This window comes from Xenopus laevis, chromosome 6L, assembly GCF_017654675.1.
Source record: "Xenopus laevis strain J_2021 chromosome 6L, Xenopus_laevis_v10.1, whole genome shotgun sequence".
NCBI classification, from domain to species: domain Eukaryota; kingdom Metazoa; phylum Chordata; class Amphibia; order Anura; family Pipidae; genus Xenopus; species Xenopus laevis.
Genome location: NC_054381.1, coordinates 79,171,926 through 79,192,449, shown reverse-complemented (window position 1 = coordinate 79,192,449; position 20,524 = coordinate 79,171,926). Strand labels below are relative to the sequence as shown.

Below are 20,524 nucleotides of genomic sequence, written 5' to 3'. Positions count from 1 at the left end.
CGCCTTCGGACCAGTTTGAAGGAAGCTTATCGCCTATCTGAGGAAAATGCTGCAAAGGTCAATGTTGGGAATAAACAACATTTTGATGCTAAAGTACGGTACAGAGAATTGAAGCCTGGAGATAAAGTGCTCTTGCGAAACTTAGGCCCTAATGCAAAGCATAAGCTGGCTGATAGGTGGAGGAAGGAGTTGTTTGAAGTAGTAAGCAAGCTACCCAGTATTCCGGTGTATCGGATTCAGAGTCCGGATGGAAGAATCAAGGCTTGGCATCAAAACCACTTACTTCCTGTGCCCCCAAATTCCTCAGATCATTACTGATCCTGATGTGGTGGAGGATACAGGTGTGGCACTAAATGACGATAAAAGAGGAGAAGGAGTTCTACCTACAACTGACAGTGGAGAATCGCTTGCATCAGGTGGAGGAAGTGACATTGTACCTCAAGGAGGTGAATTTGATATTGATGCCCCTCCATTTCAGCCTGATTCTCAAGAGAACCAAACCCATGACACAGATGTGCAAGGGGGTTTGAATTTGGACTCAGCTGGGTTCAGAGGATCTAACATACCTAACACTGGTGAATTGAGAAGAGGTGATCGGGTTAGGAAGACTCCCAACTATTCACTTATGACACTGTGGGTAGGCCCTGCTATGAAGTGCCTGGATATTTTGGCCCTTCTCCGACAGTGATGAGTCTAATTGACGCTCATGCTAGATTGGTACATATGATGCCTGTGTGTTATTAGATGTAGAGCCATAAGAGGATTGTGGATTCAACTATTTGATGGACTAGAATACTGATGTATTTTAACTGCAGTATGTCTAACTTTTATCTTTCTTTGTAGGTGTTTACTGACAAAGTTTACCTGCCATGAATGAAACTGTTGCTATTGATATGTTTCTTTCCAGCTATGCCATTGTACCTGGGTTACTCAGGAGAGTTTCCCCGAAGAGGTTATAAGGTAAAAAAAAATAAAAAATGTAATATTGAATGTTTTGCATATGTGTGTTGCTAAATTTTGAGGTTGATAGGTTCCTTGCCGGGACGGAAGGAATTTACCAGAGGGAGAATGTAGGCATGTGAAAATTTAGACACCCTTTCTCTTTGTTGACAGGCATATTCTTAGTGATATTGACGCCTAAGTGGGTCCTTATGGGGGCCTTGTGCTTATGTAATCCCTGCAGTTTTCATAGTGGATGCTAGATGGCACTGTGGCATAATATAAAAGGCTTGAGAACCATGAGGTCAGGGCCATTGCTGCTGAACCTTTCCTCTGTTAGGCCACAGAGGTTAGGGGTGGTGGAACTCAGCCTGAGTATAGGAAGTGATAGTTATACCCTTTAAAAGATCACTCTAGGAGTGATAGATAGGGTATGCAGTTGAGCAGCTCAAAGCTTCCGACGAGGATATTAGAGGGATTAAGATCCCGGGTATTACTGACCCCATAGTAGGGCCTAAGTGTTAGGCTCAGGGAAGTATGTAGTTTTCTGAGTTCTACCTAAGGTAATCCTGAAGATTGGGGAAATACCTTCTATCAAGCTGCCTTGAACTCTATGTGTACTCTTTACTCTGCAGAGAGTCGTTCTATGTTTAATACAGTGAGTATACCTTGTTACATTGATTGATCTATGTGCTACTCTATGTTCCATGCTCAATTGTGAACTCTGGTTTTGGTTAATAAACTCAGTTTATTGTTTAAGCAAATAAAACTACTGGCGCCCAATATCTTGTGCATTTCACACAGTTACAGTTACACTACACCCTGCCTCCACCCCGCTGTGAGGGCTTGCCCCTGAGAAAGAGAGCTCATCTGTGGTATTAGCCCACCAAGGAAAGTAGCTATAACTGCTAAATACAAAGCAGTTTACTATAGCGCTACAAGTGATTTGTGATTTGGTTTTATAGTGCTGGATGGGGAGTATGGGAAGTGGCAGTAGTGCAAGAAGTCTGTGTATGGGGTTACCTGTTTGGTTTAAATAACACCTTTGCATAATAGCACGCAACAAGCTTTCTCTGCCTCTGTTTCTGAGTAACCTGACATCTGCTTGTCAGTGCAGACATGCAAGGTTGGGCATTTTCTAACCATAATTCTAGTATGTGGGCTAACGCAGCTCATTGCATTTTCTCCACACTATGCACCATTAACCTTAAGCCAAAGATACCTTTCAAAGATAGGCTAGCTCTGATGATAATCCTACTGAAAAAGTTAGTTTTAGTTTTACTGAATAATGACATTTGTATCGTCAGTATTTATAATTACACAAATTAAATGTTACATTCATTTGTGTTGTGAAAATTCACAATTTTAATAGAGAACGGGGGGGGGGGCAGCAATTGAAGGACATGCCTAGGGTTCCAAAATTCCTTGGCCCGGCACTGCTCCACAGTTCCGTTTTTTGTCAAGGAGCTCCCAGGGCAATCCTTTCCAGTTACGATTTATGGTGCCACAGGCTGGAGTGTCTGAACAATGTAGGGTCTTATACAATAAGAATAGGAGGATGCTGGTGTAAAAGTTATCCAAGTATAAGTGGTAACCTCGGCCCAATAGTGGAGTGATGAGCTCCCACACAATTTTGCCACTGACAGTCAGGTCAAGGGGACAACTAGGGGGGTCTAATTATGAGTCCTTTCCTTCATAAATCAAAAAGTGGTTGGTGTACCCCGAGCTGCTTTTGCAAAGTTTATAAAATTTGATCCCATAGCGGGCACGCTTGTTTGGGATGTACTGATGGAAGTGTAGGCACCCTTTGAAGAGGAGAAGGGACTCGTTAATACAAATGTTTTGGGAGGGGGTGTACACTTCTGTGAAGCGCTTAGACAGGCTGTCTATTAGGGGCCTCAATTTATGCAGCCTGCCATAGGAAGGATTATTAGGGGGTACAGCCCTAGAATTGTCATTGAAATGTAGAAACCGGAGCAGTAGCTGATACCGGTTTCTAGGCATTGTGGCAGAAAACATTGGAATGGATAGCACGGTAGTGGTATCCCAATAGCACTTCAGGGAATTTACTTTTATGAGACCAATAGCTAGAGTGCGTCCCACAAACCTCTTCATTTCAGTGGGATGCCACGCCTGAGCTCGAGCATATCTAGGGAGGGGATTTTGGGCAAGATATTGCTCAGCATACACATTTGTGTACTGGACCATATCCTGTAGGATGGCCTCAGTCAAAAATAAATGGAAAAAATGTATTGGCTCAAAATTACTGTTGTCTACCTTTACACCTGAAACTGCAGTAAATGAGGGGATTTCAGGGGTAAAATTACCAGGAGGCCCCTACGCAGGCTCTCCTCCAGTTGCAACATCAACCCTATCACCCTCTTCCTGATCCTCAACCTCCTCTTCTACATCCTGCTCCAACTCCATGGGCTCCTCAAGGGCAGTAACCGTGTTACTACTACCTGGTGACTCATCAGTAGAGGAGTCACTGCCTGATTCAGGGGGCACATACTCAGAATCGGAGCTAGAGGCCATGCAGCCTTTTCAGCAGTAAAATACCTTTTTACAATTTTGCCAACAAAAAGATCCCCTAATCCAAAGAACAATCAGGGACAGAGACAAACAGAATATCAAGTAATAAGTGATTTCACTGCCAGAAAAAGTTAGCATAGTGATCACACTATGCAAAACTACTGCAACATAGGCAAGGCAGAGACTTAAGAAAAAAAAAACTGAAGATAAGATAAACAAAACAGACAAAGAAAAAAAAACAAAAAAACTATAGTTCCCACCCCCAAAACTCTCAAACTCCCTGGAACTTTCTAGAACGAAAAGCCTAACCCTCTGGATTCTCAAACTCCCTGAAACAAAAACCTTGTCTTACAATCCAAATACTCACTAACAAGTGAAAACAACTACAAGTAACCAAAATATCTGATCACTAGTGGCTCAACAAAAAGAGCAGGTATTGAACAACTACATGGACAAGTAAATTAACAACTATTGAACAACTAAAGGGACAATTAAATGAACAACTATTGAACAGCAACAACTGGAAATTCAATAAACACTGAAACACTGAAAATCAATAAAGAACAATAATCAACAGAAACACAAAACTCAAAATACAAAGTACCAACAAGCTAGAACAAAAAATCAACAGTAAAGCAACACTGAAATGGAATAAAAACACTCAAAATCAATAAAGAACAATAATCAGCAGAAACACAAACAAGGCTGGAACTAGGGGTAGGCATGGTAGGCACCCACCTAGGGTGCAATCAATAGGGGGCACAAACAGGAGATATTTAAAAATGTCTTTTAATCATGGTTTTTAAATTTAAACGAAAGGTGCCTAACCTTTTTGGCCATCCCAGTACTGATTTCCATCTGATCGTGTACTATTAATTTACTTTGCGCTCCCCTACCCCTTTCGTGCTGGCCGGAATCATCCCTTGCGCTGTGTGCATGCGCTGTAGACGGCTGCGCGTGCATAGGCATTATCACTGCTGATGGGAGAGGAGGCCGTGACCTGGTGCACCAGTGTGACTCATGCTCAATAAAGAGGGAGAATGTTGCTATTTTTTTGTCACTGGCTGCTGCTGCTGACTGCTGGCACAGGTACATGGGGCCGCATAGGTGGATTTTAATGAAGGCTTGGGGAGGCTAAGCCTCCCCAAACCTGCCTGACCCCCACACAAAAAAACCTTCTGTGTTCCTCCTGAAGTCACGGAGATGTGCTTGTAATGGGGGAGGGTTGTGCAGTGTTCACAAGATTTTTAACATCGGGCTGCTAGATTTGAAACATCTTTCTTTAAACTGTTGTTAAACATCAGAGACAGTTCATGGCAGCCTATGTAATTGATTGCTTCCATGCTGTCACATATCGCGGGAGCCAGGAACACGCTGTGAGAAGACTACCCTCATGGGGGTTGGCGGGGACGCCCGCTGCACTCCAGACAGGTACGCCCGCCGCACCGTTCATCTGCTTCAGTGCCGGTTCCTATGGGCGGGCACACCATGCACGTTCCTTCTTAAAGGCGCAGTGACGCTGGCGCATGACATCAGCGCGCATGGCGCCAAATTCAAAGATAGGAGCTTCAGTGCTGTGTTCTTTGGCCATTAAAGGTATGCAAGTTCCTTGCAAGTTCCTGGTGCTTCTGTGCTAATATAGCTTCTGTTATTCTGTGATTTGACTACCTGTCGTGACCCCTGCCTGCTTCCGACGATCCTGACTTCTGAAATCCTGACCCTGCCTGGTAACCGACTCCTCTATTCTGTATTCCATCTGATTGATCTCCTGGTTTGACCCTTGCCTGTTTGCCTGTAAGACCTGCCAGCATCCGATTAGCCAAGGGCTCCTCCCGAGGTGAAAGGCAGCTGTTAAAGGCAGAGCCGAGAACAGGGCGCTTAGCATCGGTTTTGAATTTAGGGTGCCAACCATGACAGGTACACACCAACTTATACTGAAGAAGCTGTGTCTAGACTAACCCTGCTTTGTTTGTTTGCTAAGAAGGCAGATGCTTGGTATGTTTGCTACAATCAGCTGCATGATAAGTGATTTGTGATTTGGTTTTATAGTGCTGGATGGGGAGTATGGGAAGTGGCAGTAGTGCAAGAAGTCTGTGTATGGGGAAAGTTGACATGCTTAAAAAACTAGCATGAATTCAATGAGCAAATCATATAACACTTTTTGTTGGGTCACATACACGTAAAGATGTCTGTATCTTTTAATCTGTAAGGGGATTGGGCACCTCTGGTTACCTGTTTGGTTTAAATAACACCTTAATAGCACGCAACAAGCTTTCTCTGCCTCTGTTTCTGAGTAACCTGACATCTGCCTGTCAGTGCAGACATGCAAGTTTGGGCATTTTCTAACCAAAATTCTAGTATGTGGGCTAACGCAGCTCATTGCATTTTCTCCACACTATACACCATTAACCTTTAGCCAAAGATGCCTTTCAAAGATAGGCTAGCTCTGATGATAATCCTACTGAAAAAGGAAGTTTTAGTTTTACTGAATAATGACATTTGTATTGTCAAAATAATTACACAAATTGTCAAAATAATTACACAAATTAAATGTTACATTCATTTGTGTTGTTAGAATTCACAATTTTAATAGAGAATGGGGGGACATGCCTAGGGTTCCAAAATTCCTTGGCCCGGCACTGAACACAAAACTCAAAATACAAAGTACCAGCAAAAACAAGCTAGAACAATACATCAACAGCAAAGCAACACTGAAATGCAACAAATCACTGAAAACCAATAAAAACAAAAGTAATTGGCAGCAACACAAATGAGAAAAAAAGCAATAAAAATCACTGCAAATGAAATATAAGCCAATAAAAGAAAAATACAAAAATATAATCACACTGCGTAAAACAAGCAATAAAATATAATAAACAGCAATACAAATGTGTGTGTGTGTGCGCAAAAGTAAGTGAAAGTAAGTCAAAGTAAGTGAAAAAAAGGGAAAACTAAAATAAGAAAGACAAATTAGATAAAGGTTTGTAAGTGTGTAGTGTGTGAGTGTGAAAATGTGTTACCTGGGGCAGGTGCAGAAGATCTCACAGGCAAGGATCACACGAGGACCGTAGCAGGCCACAGGAGGGCTCCAAATGGCATCCAGGACCAGCAAAGAAGTGGAGGAGGAGCTGGGGAGTGTTCTTATATACCCCAACAGCAGGAACGTCCTGAAGACGTTGCTGCTGCATCTGGGGTCGCCCTGGGGGTCACATAGAATATTGTAGAACACTGCTCGTTGCCTAAGGGGGCGTGGCTGCTGATCTGCGGCTTTCCTACCCGGAAGAAAGTGCAGTAGAGGTAGAGCAACGTCGCTGATGACCCCCACGTCATCAGAGGTACCTAGTGGGTTTGGGGGTCGGTGTGGGGGTCATCGGGAAAAATACCAGCCCGCTGCTTGATGCCTAGGGGGGCTGCCTACTGAGCTGCGGCTTCCCAAACCGGAAGAAAGCCGCAGCTGAACTGTAGCAGCCTCACCGATGACCCCCACGTGGTCAGCAGTAACTGCTGCGCTGAGGTCGGTGTGGGGGTCATCGGCTCCATGTAGCAAAATTCCAGGCCACTGCTCGTTGCCTAGGGGGCTGCCTACTGAGCTGCGGCTTTCCATAATGGAAGAAAGCCGCAGCTAACCAGTAGCTGCCTCACCGATGACCCCCACGTATTTAGCAGTACATTCTGCTTTTGGGGTCGGCGTAGGGGTCATCGGGTCCGTAGGGCACAAATTTGAGGCCACTGCTTGTTGTCTAGGGGGGCTGCCAACTGAGCTGCGGCTTTCCATAATGGAAGAAAGCCGCAGCTAAACAGTACCAGCATCGCCGATGATCCCAAACGTGGTAAGCAGTACCTGCTGCTTTGGGGTCTGCGTGGGGGTCATCGACAACATGTGGCATCCATCCAGCCCCCCTGCTCATTGCCAAAGGGGGCTGGCAACTGAGCTGCGGCTTTCCGATGCAAGGGAAAGCCGCAGCTGAAGAGAAATTCTAACCGCCGGCGAAAACGTACATGGTACGTTGCTGGCGGTTAAAGGCTTGACCCGCCAGCACAGCGTACGTGCTTGGCGGGTAAAGGGTTAAACCTCCCAAATGGTTGCCCTTTTTATTGACCACCACTGGGATCACCTGTAATCGGGCATGATATGAGCTACAAAATAGAGCTGGTCACTGCTCCTGAATAATAGCAAAAAAGGGAATTTTATGCTCACAGTTACATTTTAACCATTTTAATAGATATTAACTCAAGGGTCAAAGTAATTTTCCCACAAGAAAAAGCAGGATCAATTACTCTTTATTTGAATGACTCAGTAACTGCTGTCTGGAGTAAGCCTGAAAAAACAATGAGTGAGTGAGATATAAAATCTTAGCTATTGGGAGAGTAAACCAAAGCACTACATTTTGAAGCAAAAACTCTAAACCTCCTGTGGCAAGAACAAACAGTATTAAACCTTTTTAAAAAATTAGAATAATGTTAAATGTTAAATAGGTTAAATTTCTCAGAATATGGTTCATTTAACTAAATATTAATGCTTAAACTTTCAACTTAGTATTCTGCTTCTGAATATGAATTTTAAAAGCAGAAAATCAAATTCTAGGTCATAATGTTCCAAGGGATAAAGTATAATTTTTCTTATCTACATTAATGTCATGCAAAACGAACTCATGACATCACACTTTGGTGTGAGTGACAGTCTGAAATGATTTCATTAAAAGAGAACATTGTTTAGGAGACAGTATTTGCCATGGAAGGGGTTTAAATGCAGAGTTGAAGGGGCAGCTATTAAATATTAAAAGCATGAAGAATAAATTCTATTCTATTGGGCATATTTATCAAGGGTCAAATTTCGAGTTCATGGGAGTTTCTAAAAACTCGAAAATAAACCCGAATATTTGAATCCTTAAATTCGAAATTAAAATTTTCACTTTGACCCTTAATAAATCTGCTCCTTAATGTATGTTCAGGCTATCAATAACATTCTAAAAGTTTCTTTTAAAGGTTAATGTTATATATTCTTTCACAGAACAGGGGGAAGTGGAATGTTTTGGCACCCTGTGGTGCTCAGAAGCCTATACATAATATATCGCAACTGTAATGTGTTTTTTGCGATAAAAGATTTAATGAAACTCCAGAGCAGATGTTAACATTAAAGGACCAGTAACCATCCACATCCTGTGGCGCTCGATTTCTCCTTCCTGGCTATTCACTGACAGCGTGTAGATCTCCATTTCCAGCTCTTCTTCATCCCCCTCCCAGGATCAGCAGTAGGACGGCGATGTTCGATGGGCTCCCTCTCCCTCAGTGCGGGGAAGAAGCTCTTAGCAACTTCTGTGTTGTATTCGTTTTCCTCTCTGTGTAAAATGACACTGCAACTGCATGAGACGGCTCCCGGCTGCTAGGACACACGGTGACATCAGGGAGGGAGCTGCTGGGGAGACGCGCAATCCCACTGTATGGAGCAGTAAAGGGAGCCGTGTTTCTCTGCAGAGCCTGCCTACGGACAAGTGAACCAGCTGGGCGGTGTGTTTGTGAATGGCAGGCCCTGCGGATCGGTAAAGAGAAACATGGCTATCCAAACTGCTCGCATGTCCCGCTTCCCTCATCCCTCTGTGTCACCTCCCACAAGGACCGGACCGTTATATCCATCCTCCTCAGGGGCGCGCCGCTAATGAGGCGAGCTGAGATGCTCGCCTCAGACGGCAACGCCGGAGAGGTTTCCAGGGGCGGCAAAAAGCCGCTCCTGGTACCTTTAAGAGCCGAATTTCCGTTTTTTAAACCGGAAATTCGGCTTTACTAATGCGAGAGAGCGCAATTGCGCTCTCTCGCATTAGTGTTCCTGCCTCCCCTCCCGACAGGTAAGTCGGCGAGGGGGGGGCGGTATTGCAGGAGCCGCCTCAGGCAAGAATCGACGCTGATCCTCCTGCAAGTCTATGTGCCGGGCTGCCACACCGAGAGGACCGATAATCTAACCTTTGCTTAGAGATACTGAGCAATGCAATATTCATCAGCAAATGATTTTATATTGCGAGCAGCGGTAAACATTCTCAAAAATTAGATTTTACACAACGCTTAATATATTCTCCCTTATAAATCTATTATTATATTTATATATTTTTATATATTTTTTTTTATATATATTTTTTCCTTTTGTGACCACAGATTCCAATGATCAGGTAGAAGGAGATTTCGAGGGAAATTATATTCCATGCTCTGAGAACTACCGGGGCTATTGTGTTCATGGAAAATGTGAGCTGAGCTATTCAACTCAGAAAGCATCATGTCGGTAAGTAATTTGATATAGAATGAATTTATTTGTTACCGTACATACAGTACAGCATAGTCAAACATATGCCAAGAAAAACAAAAACCTAGGTAAGAAAGGTTAAATAAATTAAAATGTTTACTCAAAGCAGCTTCATAACAATGACAACTAGATGGTGTAGTTTCTGAAGAAACCACAAGATGTTGGCTTTGAAACGCAAGAGGTGTTGGGGCCAGTCGCCCCTGGTGCATAGAGAGTACACAAAGTTGGTAGAATCTGGTTTAAAACTGTGAAAATTGAAGCAGATAAAATTGTACCATTAAAATCAATCCAAAAACCTGATTGGCTGTTTTTGGCTCCACCCACTTTTAAAGTTTGAATCCCACTCCCCCGTGACCAACTGTGCCAAGTTTGATGTCCCTGCCATTAACTGTGAAAGAATGGCAGCAACTTATATATTGACATTGATCAGCAATAGGTAACATTTGATTGGCTGTTTTAAGCTCCACCCAGTTTTCCAAATTTTCACCCCAGTCACCCAGTCATGGTCTGTACCAAGTTTGGGGCCTCTGGCTTTAAAACTGTGAGAATGACAGTATTTGAAACTTTTACATTGAAGTCAATAGGTAAAATCTGATTGGCTGTTATTGGCTCCTCCCACTTTTCCTAAATTTTGACCATTGTCACCCAGTGAGTGATTGTGCTGAGTTTGGGACACTTGGCATGTACGCCGTAATAATAGCAGCAATTTGGCGTTTCTCATTAAGGTTAATGGCAGAAATCGGATTGGCTGTTGTTGCCCCGCCCCCTTTTTTCCTAATTCTGAACCAGAGTCACCAAGTGACTAACACTTTAAGGTTTCAGAATCATGACATTTAACATGTGGAAATGGCAGCAATTTTATGTTTTTCTATTGAAAATCAATGAATGACATTTGATTGGTTGTTGGTGGCTCCACCCACTTTTCCTAACTTTGAACTGCAAACACCCAGTGAGCACATTTGTGATATTCGAGGTCCATGACATCAATAACGTGCAAATGGCAGCAATTTTAATTTTTCCCATTTAAATCATCAAAGAAATCTGATTGGTTGTTTTTGGCTCCACCCACTTTCACAGATTTTGATCCCGGTCCTCCAGTGACCAACTGTGCCAAGTTTAAGGACCCTCCCATGAACAATCTAAGAGTGGTGACAGTTTTAACTTTTCCCATTGAAACAAATGGCTAATATTTGATTGGCTGTGGTAGACTCCACCCACTTTTCAAAATTTTAACCCCAGTGACCCATGGTGCCAAGTTTTGGGTCTCTGGCTTTAACACTGTGGGAATGACAGTGTTTGACATTTTCTCATTGAAGTCAATAGGGAAAAGCTGATTGGCTGTTTGTAGCTCCGCCCACTTTTTGGAGTCCCCAAAATGTGACAGAACTTTTCAGGTTGACCCCATGACTAAGTGACCCAAGTTTGGTGAGTGTAACTTTAATGCTGTACGAGTGGCAAAAGTTTCAAATTTTCCAATAAAAGTCTATGGGAAAAAATGGGGTCTTTGGGGGGCCGCCACAGGGCCACGGAGGGTGGGATTGCTTAACACAGCACAAGCAACCTATTCAGGTATGAGCTGAACAAGTGTGCAAAGTTTCATAATTGTACTCCTAAAACTCTGGGAGGAGAAGCGTTTAGAAAATTGCTAAAATTTCATTGGCTGTTGGTAGCTCCGCCCACTTTGGGGTGCCCCCCAAAATACATATTTTTATTCGGGGTGGCACCAACAATATGCGGTCCGAGTTTGGGGAGTGTAGCTTCAAAACTGTACGAGCGGCAGCAATTTGAAAATTTTCCCTGTCAAAGTCAATACGAAAAAAGGCGTCTTCGGTGGTCCGCCGCACAGACGCAGTGGGTGGGATCGCTTACTAAAGCACAAGCAACGTACTTTGCTATAAGGCGAATAGGTGTGGAAAGTTTGACGCTTGTACCCCTAAAACTGTAGGAGGAGTAGCGTTTAGAAACTGGGGGGGGGGCGCTAATAATATTAATAACTAGATGGTGTCATTTCTGAAGAAACCACAAGATGTTGGCTTTGAAACGCAAGAGGTGTTGGGGCCAGTCGCCCCTGGTGCATAGAGAGTACACAAAGTTGGTAGAATCTGGTTTAAAACGGTGAAAATTGAAGCAGATCAAATTGTACCATTAAAATCAATCCAAAAACCTGATTGGCTGTTTTTGGCTCCACCCACTTTTAAAATTTGAATCCCAGTCCCCCTGTGACCGACTGTGCCAAGTTTGATGTCCCTGCCATTAACTGTAAAAGAATAGCAGCAACTTATATATTGACATTGATTAGCAATAGGTAACATTTGATTGGCTGTTTTAAGCTCCACCCTGTTTTCCGAATTTTAACCCCAGTCACCCAGTCATGGTCTGTACCAAGTTTGGGGCCTCTGGCTTTAAAACTGTGAGAATAGCAGTATTTGAAACTTTTACATTGAAGTCAATAGGTAAAATCTGATTGGCTGTTATTGGCTCCGCCCACTTTTCCTAAATTTTGACCACAGTCACCCAGTGAGTAATTGTGCTGAGTTTGGGACACTTGGCATGTATGCCGTAATAATAGCAGCAATTTGGCGTTTTTCATTAAGGTCAACGGCTGAAATCCGATTGGTTGTTGTTGCCCCGCCCCCTTTTTTTCCTTATTCTGAACCAGAGTCACCAAGTGACTAACACTTTAAGGTTTCAGAATCATGACATTTAACATGGAAAAATGGCAGCAGTTTTATGTTTTTCTATTGAAAATCAATGAATGACATTTGATTGGTTGTTGGTGGCTCCACCCACTTTTCCTAACTTTGAAATGCAAACACCCAGTGATCACATTTGTGATATTCGAGGTCCATGACATCAATAACGTGCAAATGGCAGCAATTTTATTTTTTCCCATTGAAGTCATCAAAGAAATCTGATTGGTTGTTTTTGGCTCCACCCACTTTTCCAGATTTTGATCCCAGTCCTCCAGTGACCAACTGTGCCAAGTTTGAGGACCCTCCCATTAACAATCTAAGAGCGGCGACAGTTTTAACTTTTCCCATTGAAACAAATGGCTAATATTTGATTGGCTGTGGTAGCCTCCGCCCACTTTTCAAAATTTTAACCCCAGTGACCCATGGTGCCAAGTTTGGGGTCTCTGGCTTTAACACTGTGGGAATGACAGTGTTTGACATTTTCTCATTGAAGTCAATAGGGAAAATCTGATTGGCTGTTTGTTGCTCCGCCCACTTTTTGGAGTCCCCAAAATGTGACAGAACTTTTCAGGTTGACCCCATGACTAAGTGACCCAAGTTTGGTGAGTGTAACTTTAATGCTGTACGAGTGGCAAAAGTTTCACATTTCCCAATGAAAGTCTATGGGAAAAAATGGGGTCTTTGGTAGGCCGCCACAGGGTTTGCTTAACAGAGCACAAGCAACCTATTCGGGTATGAGCCGAACAAGTGTGCAAAGTTTCATAAGTGTACTCCCAAAACTCTGCGAGGAGTAGCGTTTAGAAAATTGCTAACATTTCATTGGCTGTTGGTAGCTCCGCCCACTTTGGGGTGCCCCCTCAAAATACATATTTTTATTCGGGGTGGCACCAACAATATGCGGCCTGAGTTTGGGGAGTGTAGCTTCAAAACTGTACGAGCGGTAGCGATTTGAAAATTTTCCCTGTCAAAGTCAATACGAAAAACGGCGTCTTCGGTGGTCCGCCGCACGGGCGCAGTGGGTGGGATCGCTTACTTAAGCACAAGCAACGTACTTTGCTATAAGGCGAATAGGGATGTAGCGAACGTCGGAAAAAAAGTTCGCGAACATATTCGCGAACTTGCGCAAAAATGCGAGCGGTTCGCGAACGGTTCGCGAACCCCATAGACTTCAATGGGAAGGCGAACTTTAACATCTAGAAAAGACATTTCTGGCCAGAAAAATGATTTTAAAGTTGTTTAAAGGGTGCAACGACCTGGACAGTGGCATGCCAGAGGGGGATCAAGGGCAAAAATGTATCTGAAAAATCTGCCTGTGTGTGCTTGGAAGAGATAGTGTAGGGGGAGAGCTGTTAGTGATTTCAGGGACAGATGATAGTAAGTTTGCTGGCTAGTAATCTGCTTGATACTGCTCTGTATTGGAGGGACAGAAGTCTGCAGGGATTTGAGGGACATTTTAGCTTAGGTAGCTTTGCTGGCTAGTAATCTACTGTTCTCTTTAAACAACTGCCATACGTTGACCTTGTAGGCATTGTTTGCCCAGTTTTTTTGGACGCAGCCACTGAAGCACAGTTGCCATAAAAAATATGCCATATAAATGCTGAAAATAGTCATTTTTCGCCATACGTTGACCTTGTAGACATTGTTTGCCCAGTTTTTTTGGTTGCAGCCACTGAAGCACAGTTGCCAGAAAAAATATGCCATATAAATGCTGAAAATAGTCATTTTTCGCCATACGTTGACCTTGTAGACATTGTTTGCCCAGTTTTTTTGGTTGCAGCCACTGAAGCACAGTTGCCAGAAAAAATATGCCATATAAATGCTGAAAATAGTCATTTTTTGCCATACGTTGACCTTGTAGGCATTGTTTGCCCAGTTTTTTTGGTCGCAGCCACTGAAGCACAGTTGCCAGAAAAAATATGCCATATAAATGCTGAAAATAGTCATTTTTTGCCATATACGTTGAGTCAACGTATGGCAAAAAATGACTATTTTCAGCATTTATATGGCATATTTTTTCTGGCCTCTGTGCTTCAGTGGCTGCGGCCAAAAAAACTGGGCAAACAATGCCTACAAGGTCAACGTCGTTGACCTTGTAGGCATTGTTTGCCCAGTTTTTTTGGCCGCAGCCACTGAAGCACAGAGGCCAGAAAAATTATGCCATATAAATGCTGAAAATATAAATTTTTTTGGTTGCAGCCACTGAAGCACAGAGGCCAGAAAAATTATGCCATATAAATGCTGAAAATATGCATTTTTTTGGTCGCAGCCACTGAAGCACAGTTGCCAGAAAAATTATGCCATATAAATGCTGAAAATATAAATTTTTTTGGTTGTAGCCACTGAAGCACAGAGGCCAGAAAGATTATGCCATATAAATGCTGAAAATATGCATTTTTTTGGTTGCAGCCACTGAAGCACAGAGGCCAGAAAAATTATGCCATATAAATGCAGAAAATATGCATTTTTTTGGACGCAGCCACTGAAGCACAGTTGCCAGAAAAAATATGCCATATAAATGCTGAAAATAGTCATTTTTTGCCATACGTTGACCTTGTAGACATTGTTTGCCCAGTTTTTTTGGTTGCAGCCACTGAAGCACAGAGGCCAGAAAAAATTAAACCAGTAGGGTTTGCACCCTAGTTTGTAACGGTGGCGGAGGGAGGAGGAGGACGCTAAAGGACAGCTGTGTGTGGAGTCATGAGGCTTGAAGAGAAGGACAGCTGCATAGAAGTCAGAACAAGTCTTCCGGCGTGCAGTAACCCTCCGAGATCCACCCCTCATTCATTTTAATAAAGGTCAGGTAATCGACACTTTTGTGACCTAGGCGAGTTCTCTTCTCAGTTACAATCCCTCCTGCTGCACTGAAGGTCCTTTCTGAGAGCACACTTGAGGCTGGGCAAGACAAGAGGTTCATGGCAAATTGTGACAGCTCTGGCCACAGATCAAGCCTGCACACCCAGTAGTCCAGGGGTTCATCGCTCCTCAGAGTGTCGATATCTGCAGTTAATGCCAGGTAGTCCGCTACCTGCCGGTCGAGGCGTTCTTTGAGGGTGGATCCAGAAGGGTTGTGGCGCTGCCTTGGACAGAAAAACATTTGCATGTCTGACGTTACAGACTGGCCAAAGGGCTTTGTCCTTGCAGGTGTGCTCGTGGCAGGATTACTGGCACCTCTGCCCCTGGAATGTTGATGAGTTCCTGAAGTGACATCACCCTTAAAAGCATTGTACAACATGTTTTGCAGGCTGGTTTGTAAATGCCGCATCTTTTCGGACTTGTGGTATGTTGGTAACATTTCTGACACTTTATGCTTGTACCGAGGGTCTAGTAGCGTTGCGACCCAGTACAGGTCCTTCTCCTTAAGCCTCTTGATACGGGGGTCCTTCAACAGGCATGACAGCATGAAAGACCCCATTCTCACAAGGTTGGATGCAGAGCTATCCATCTCCGCTTCCTCATTATCAAGGACTGCATCATCCACGGTCTCCTCCCCCCAGCCACGTACAAGACCAGGGGTCCCCAAAAGGTCACCACTAGCCCCCTGGGAAGCCTGCTCCTGTTGGTCCTCCTCCTCCTCCTCCACAAAGCCACCTTCCTCCTCTGACTCCACTTCTGGCACCTCTCCCTGCGTTGCAGCAGGTGCCTGGGTTCGTTCTGGTGATTCCGACCAGAAATCGTGCGCTTCCAGCTCCTCGTCACGCTGGTCTACAGCCTCATCTGTCACTCGTCGCACGGCACGCTCCAGGAAGAAAGCGAAGGGTATTAGGTCGCTGATGGTGCCTTCGGTGCGACTGACCATATTTGTCACCTCTTCAAAAGGTCGCATGAGCCTGCAGGCATCGCGCATAAGCACCCAGTAACGGGGGGAAAAAATCCCCAGCTGTGCAGATCCAGTCCTACCACCCAGTTCAAAAAGGTACTCGTTGACGGCCCTTTGTTGTTGCAGCAGACGTTCCAACATAAGGAGCGTTGAATTCCAGCGAGTCTGGCTGTCAGAAATCAAACGCCTGACTGGCATGTTGTAGCGCTGCTGAATGTCAGCAAGGCGTGCCATGGCTGTGTAGGAACGTCTGAAATGGGCCGACACCTTTCTGGACTGGGTGAGAACGTCCTGGAATCCTGGGTACTTGGAGACAAAACGTTGGACTATTAAATTTAACACATGTGCCATGCAGGGCACATGTGTTAAATTGCCTAGTCTCAACGCTGCCAACAGATTGCTTCCATTGTCACACACCACTTTTCCGATCTGCAGTTGGTGTGGGGTCAGCCACCGATCGGCCTGTGACTGCAGAGATGACAGGAGTACAGATCCGGTATGGTTTTTGCTTTCCAGGCACGTCATCCCCAAGACAGCGTGACAACGGCGTACCTGGCACGTCGAATAGCCTAGGGGGAGCTGGGGGTGCACAGGTGTGGAGGAGGAGAAGGAGGACCCAGCAGCAGAGTAAGAAGAAGAAGAAGACGAGGTAGAGAGCGATGGAGGAGTAGAGGTGGTGGCAGAACCGCGTGCAATCCGTGGCGGTGACACCAACTCCACTGTTGTTGTTGAGCTACCCATTCCCTGCTTCCCAGCCATTACCAAGTTCACCCAGTGGGCAGTGTAGGTGACATACCTGCCCTGACCATGCTTGGAGGACCATGCGTCAGTAGTCATATGGACCTTTGGCCCAACACTAAGTGACAGAGATGCGGTAACTTGGCTCTGCACATGTTGGTACAGGTGTGGTATTCCCTTTTTAGAAAAAAAATTGCGGCTGGGTACCTTCCACTGCGGTGTCCCAATTGCTACAAATTTGCGGAAGGCCTCAGAGTCCACCAGCTGGTATGGTAAAAGCTGGCGGGCTAAGAGTGCAGACAAGCCAGCTGTCAGACGCCGGGCAAGGGGGTGACAGTCAGACATTGGCTTCTTACGCTCAAACATGGCCTTCACAGAAACTTGGCTGGTGGCAGATGACTGGGAATGGGAACAGGTGGTCAAGGTGGAAGGCGGAGTGGAGGGTGGTTCAGACGGGTCAAGGAGAGCAGAGGTAGAGCAGTAAGATGCTGGACCAGAAGGAGTGTGGCTTTTAGTTTGCCTGTTGCCTTTGAGGTGTTGCTCCCAAAGTGCTTTGTGCTTGCCGCTCATGTGCCTTCGCATAGAAGTTGTACCTATGTGGCTGTTGGGCTTACCAAGGCTCAGTTTCTGACTGCACTCATTGCAAATTACAATGCTTTTGTCAGAGGCACACACATTAAAAAAATCCCACACTGCTGACTTTTTGGAAGTGTGCGATCTGGCGGTAACAGTAGAAGTTGGCGGCATTGGCGGCAATGGCGGGTGCGTTGGCCGGCTGAACACAGGTGCCGATACATGTTGTTGCCCTACTGATCCCTGCGGGCTGTCCTCCCTGCTTCTTCTAAGTCTTATTCTCCTACTGCCTCTCTGACTCTCCGTCTCTCCATCTGAACTACCCTCCTCTTGCTCTCTTCTACTAGGCACCCACAAAACATCAATCTCCTCATCATCATTCTCCTCAGATGCATCAATTTCTTCTGACACATCACAGAAGGAAGCAGCAGCGGGGACCTCCTCCTCATCACTCATTATGTCCATCTCTATCGTGTTCTCTGCCAGAATTAAATCTGGTGTAAGGTCCTCATCTCCTTCATCTTCTTCTGGCAATAATGGTTGCGCATTACTCAGTTCAAGAAACTCATGGGAAAATAACTCCTCTGACCCCAGTGAAGAAGGGGCACCGGTGGTGGAGGAAGTGTTACGTGGGGTGGCCATAGCAGTGGAGGATGAGGAGGATGTTGTGGTAAAGTTAGAAACGGTAGAGGATGGGGTGTGCTGTGTAAGCCAGTCAACTACCTCTTCAGCATTTTGGGAGTTCAGGGTCATTGGCTTTTAAAACTGGGCAATTTGCTAGGGCCACAGGATTGCATAGCAGCACGGCCCCTAGCACGGCCTCTGCGTGGCGGCCTGCCTTTGCCTGGCATTATTTTTAAAAAAACAACAACAACAACAAAAACTCAGTTGGTTTTTCTGGAAACGATAATACACACAGCTAGATGGCGGGTTGAAGAAAACAGTGTGCAAATAATGCCTACAAGGTCAACGTATACACTACTACAGCGGTGGATACGGATTACGTAAAAATATATTATGGCTGCTTGAAAAAAGTCACTCCGGTGTTTTTTCTGGAGACGGTAATATTATGGATATTTAGACAGAATGTGAACAAGGTCACACAGCTAGATGGCGGGTTTGAAGAAAACAGTGTGCAAATAATGCCTACAAGGTCAACGTATACACTACTACAGCGGTGGATACGGATTACGTAAAATATATGAATGCTGCTTTGAAAAAAAGTAACTCAAGTGGTTTTTCTAGAGACGATAATATTATCAATATTTAGACAAAATGTGAACAAGGTCACACAGCTAGATGGCGGGTTGAAGAAAACACTGTGCAAATAATGCCTACAAGGTCAACGTATACACTACTACAGCGGTGGATTACGGATTACGTAAAATATATGAATGCTGCTTGAAAAAAGTAACTCAAGTGGTTTTTCTAGAGACGATATTATCAATATTTAGACAAAATGTGAAACAAGGTCACACAGCTAGATGGCGGGTTGAAGAAAACAGTGTGCAAATAATGCCTACAAGGTCAACGTATACACTACTACAGCGGTGGATACGGATTACGTAAAATATATTATGGCTGCTTGAAAAAAGTCACTCCGGTGTTTTTTCTGGAGACGGTAATATTATGGATATTTAGACAGAATGTGAACAAGGTCACACAGCTAGATGGCGGGTTGAAGAAAACAGTGTGCAAATAATGCCTACAAGGTCAACGTATACACTACTACAGCGGTGGATACGGATTACGTAAAATATATTATGGCTGCTTGAAAAAAGTCACTCCGGTGTTTTTTCTGGAGACGGTAATATTATGGATATTTAGACAGAATGTGAACAAGGTCACACAGCTAGATGGCGGGTTGAAGAAAACAGTGTGCAAATAATGCCTACAAGGTCAACGTATACACTACTACAGCGGTGGGATACGGATTACGTAAAATATATTATGGCTGCTTGAAAAAAGTCACTCCGGTGTTTTTTCTGGAGACGGTAATATTATGGATATTTAGACAGAATGTGAACAAGGTCACACAGCTAGATGGCGGGTTGAAGAAAACAGTGTGCAAATAATGCCTACAAGGTCAACGTATACACTACTACAGCGGTGGATACGGATTACGTAAAATATATGAATGCTGCTTGAAAAAAAGTAACTCAAGTGGTTTTTCTAGAGACGATAATATTATCAATATTTAGACAAAATGTGAACAAGGTCACACAGCTAGATGGCGGGTTGAAGAAAACACTGTGCAAATAATGCCTACAAGGTCAACGTATACACTACTACAGCGGTGGATACGGATTACGTAAAATATATTATGGCTGCTTGAAAAAAGTCACTCCGGTGTTTTTTCTGGAGACGGTAATATTATGGATATTTAGACAGAATGTGAACAAGGTCACACAGCTAGATGGCGGGTTGAAGAAAACAGTGTGCAAATAATGCCTACAAGGTCAACGTATACACTACTACAGCGGTGGATACGGATTACGTAAAATATATTATGGCTGCTTGAAAAAAGTCACTCCGGTGTTTTTTCTGGAGACGGTAATATTATGGATATTTAGACAGAATGTGAACAAGGTCACACAGCTAGATGGCGGGTTGAAGAAAACAGTGTGCAAATAATGCCTACAAGGTCAACGTATACACTACTACAGCGGTTGGATACGGATTACGTAAAATATATTATGGCTGCTTGAAAAAAGTCACTCCGGTGTTTTTTCTGGAGACGGTAATATTATGGATATTTAGACAGAATGTGAACAAGGTCACACAGCTAGATGGCGGGGTTGAAGAAAACAGTGTGCAAAATAATGCCTACAAGGTCAACGTATACACTACGTACAGCGGTGGATACGGATTACGTAAAATATATTATGGCTGCTTGAAAAAAGTCACTCCGGTGTTTTTTCTGGAGACGGTAATATTATG

The 20,524-nt window shown here is 44.1% G+C and overlaps 1 protein-coding gene across 2 annotated transcripts in view; it reads left to right on the top strand.

Moving 5' to 3' along the window:
* Window positions 1-20,524, top strand: part of LOC108719073 (tomoregulin-1-like) — a 385,317-nt gene that overhangs the window by 338,073 nt on the left and 26,720 nt on the right. For both annotated transcript variants that reach the window (XM_018267683.2, XM_041566231.1), the window contains one exon: window positions 9,619-9,742. In XM_018267683.2, coding sequence (XP_018123172.2) covers window positions 9,619-9,742 — 124 coding nt within the window. The remainder of the gene's footprint in view (window positions 1-9,618; window positions 9,743-20,524) is intronic.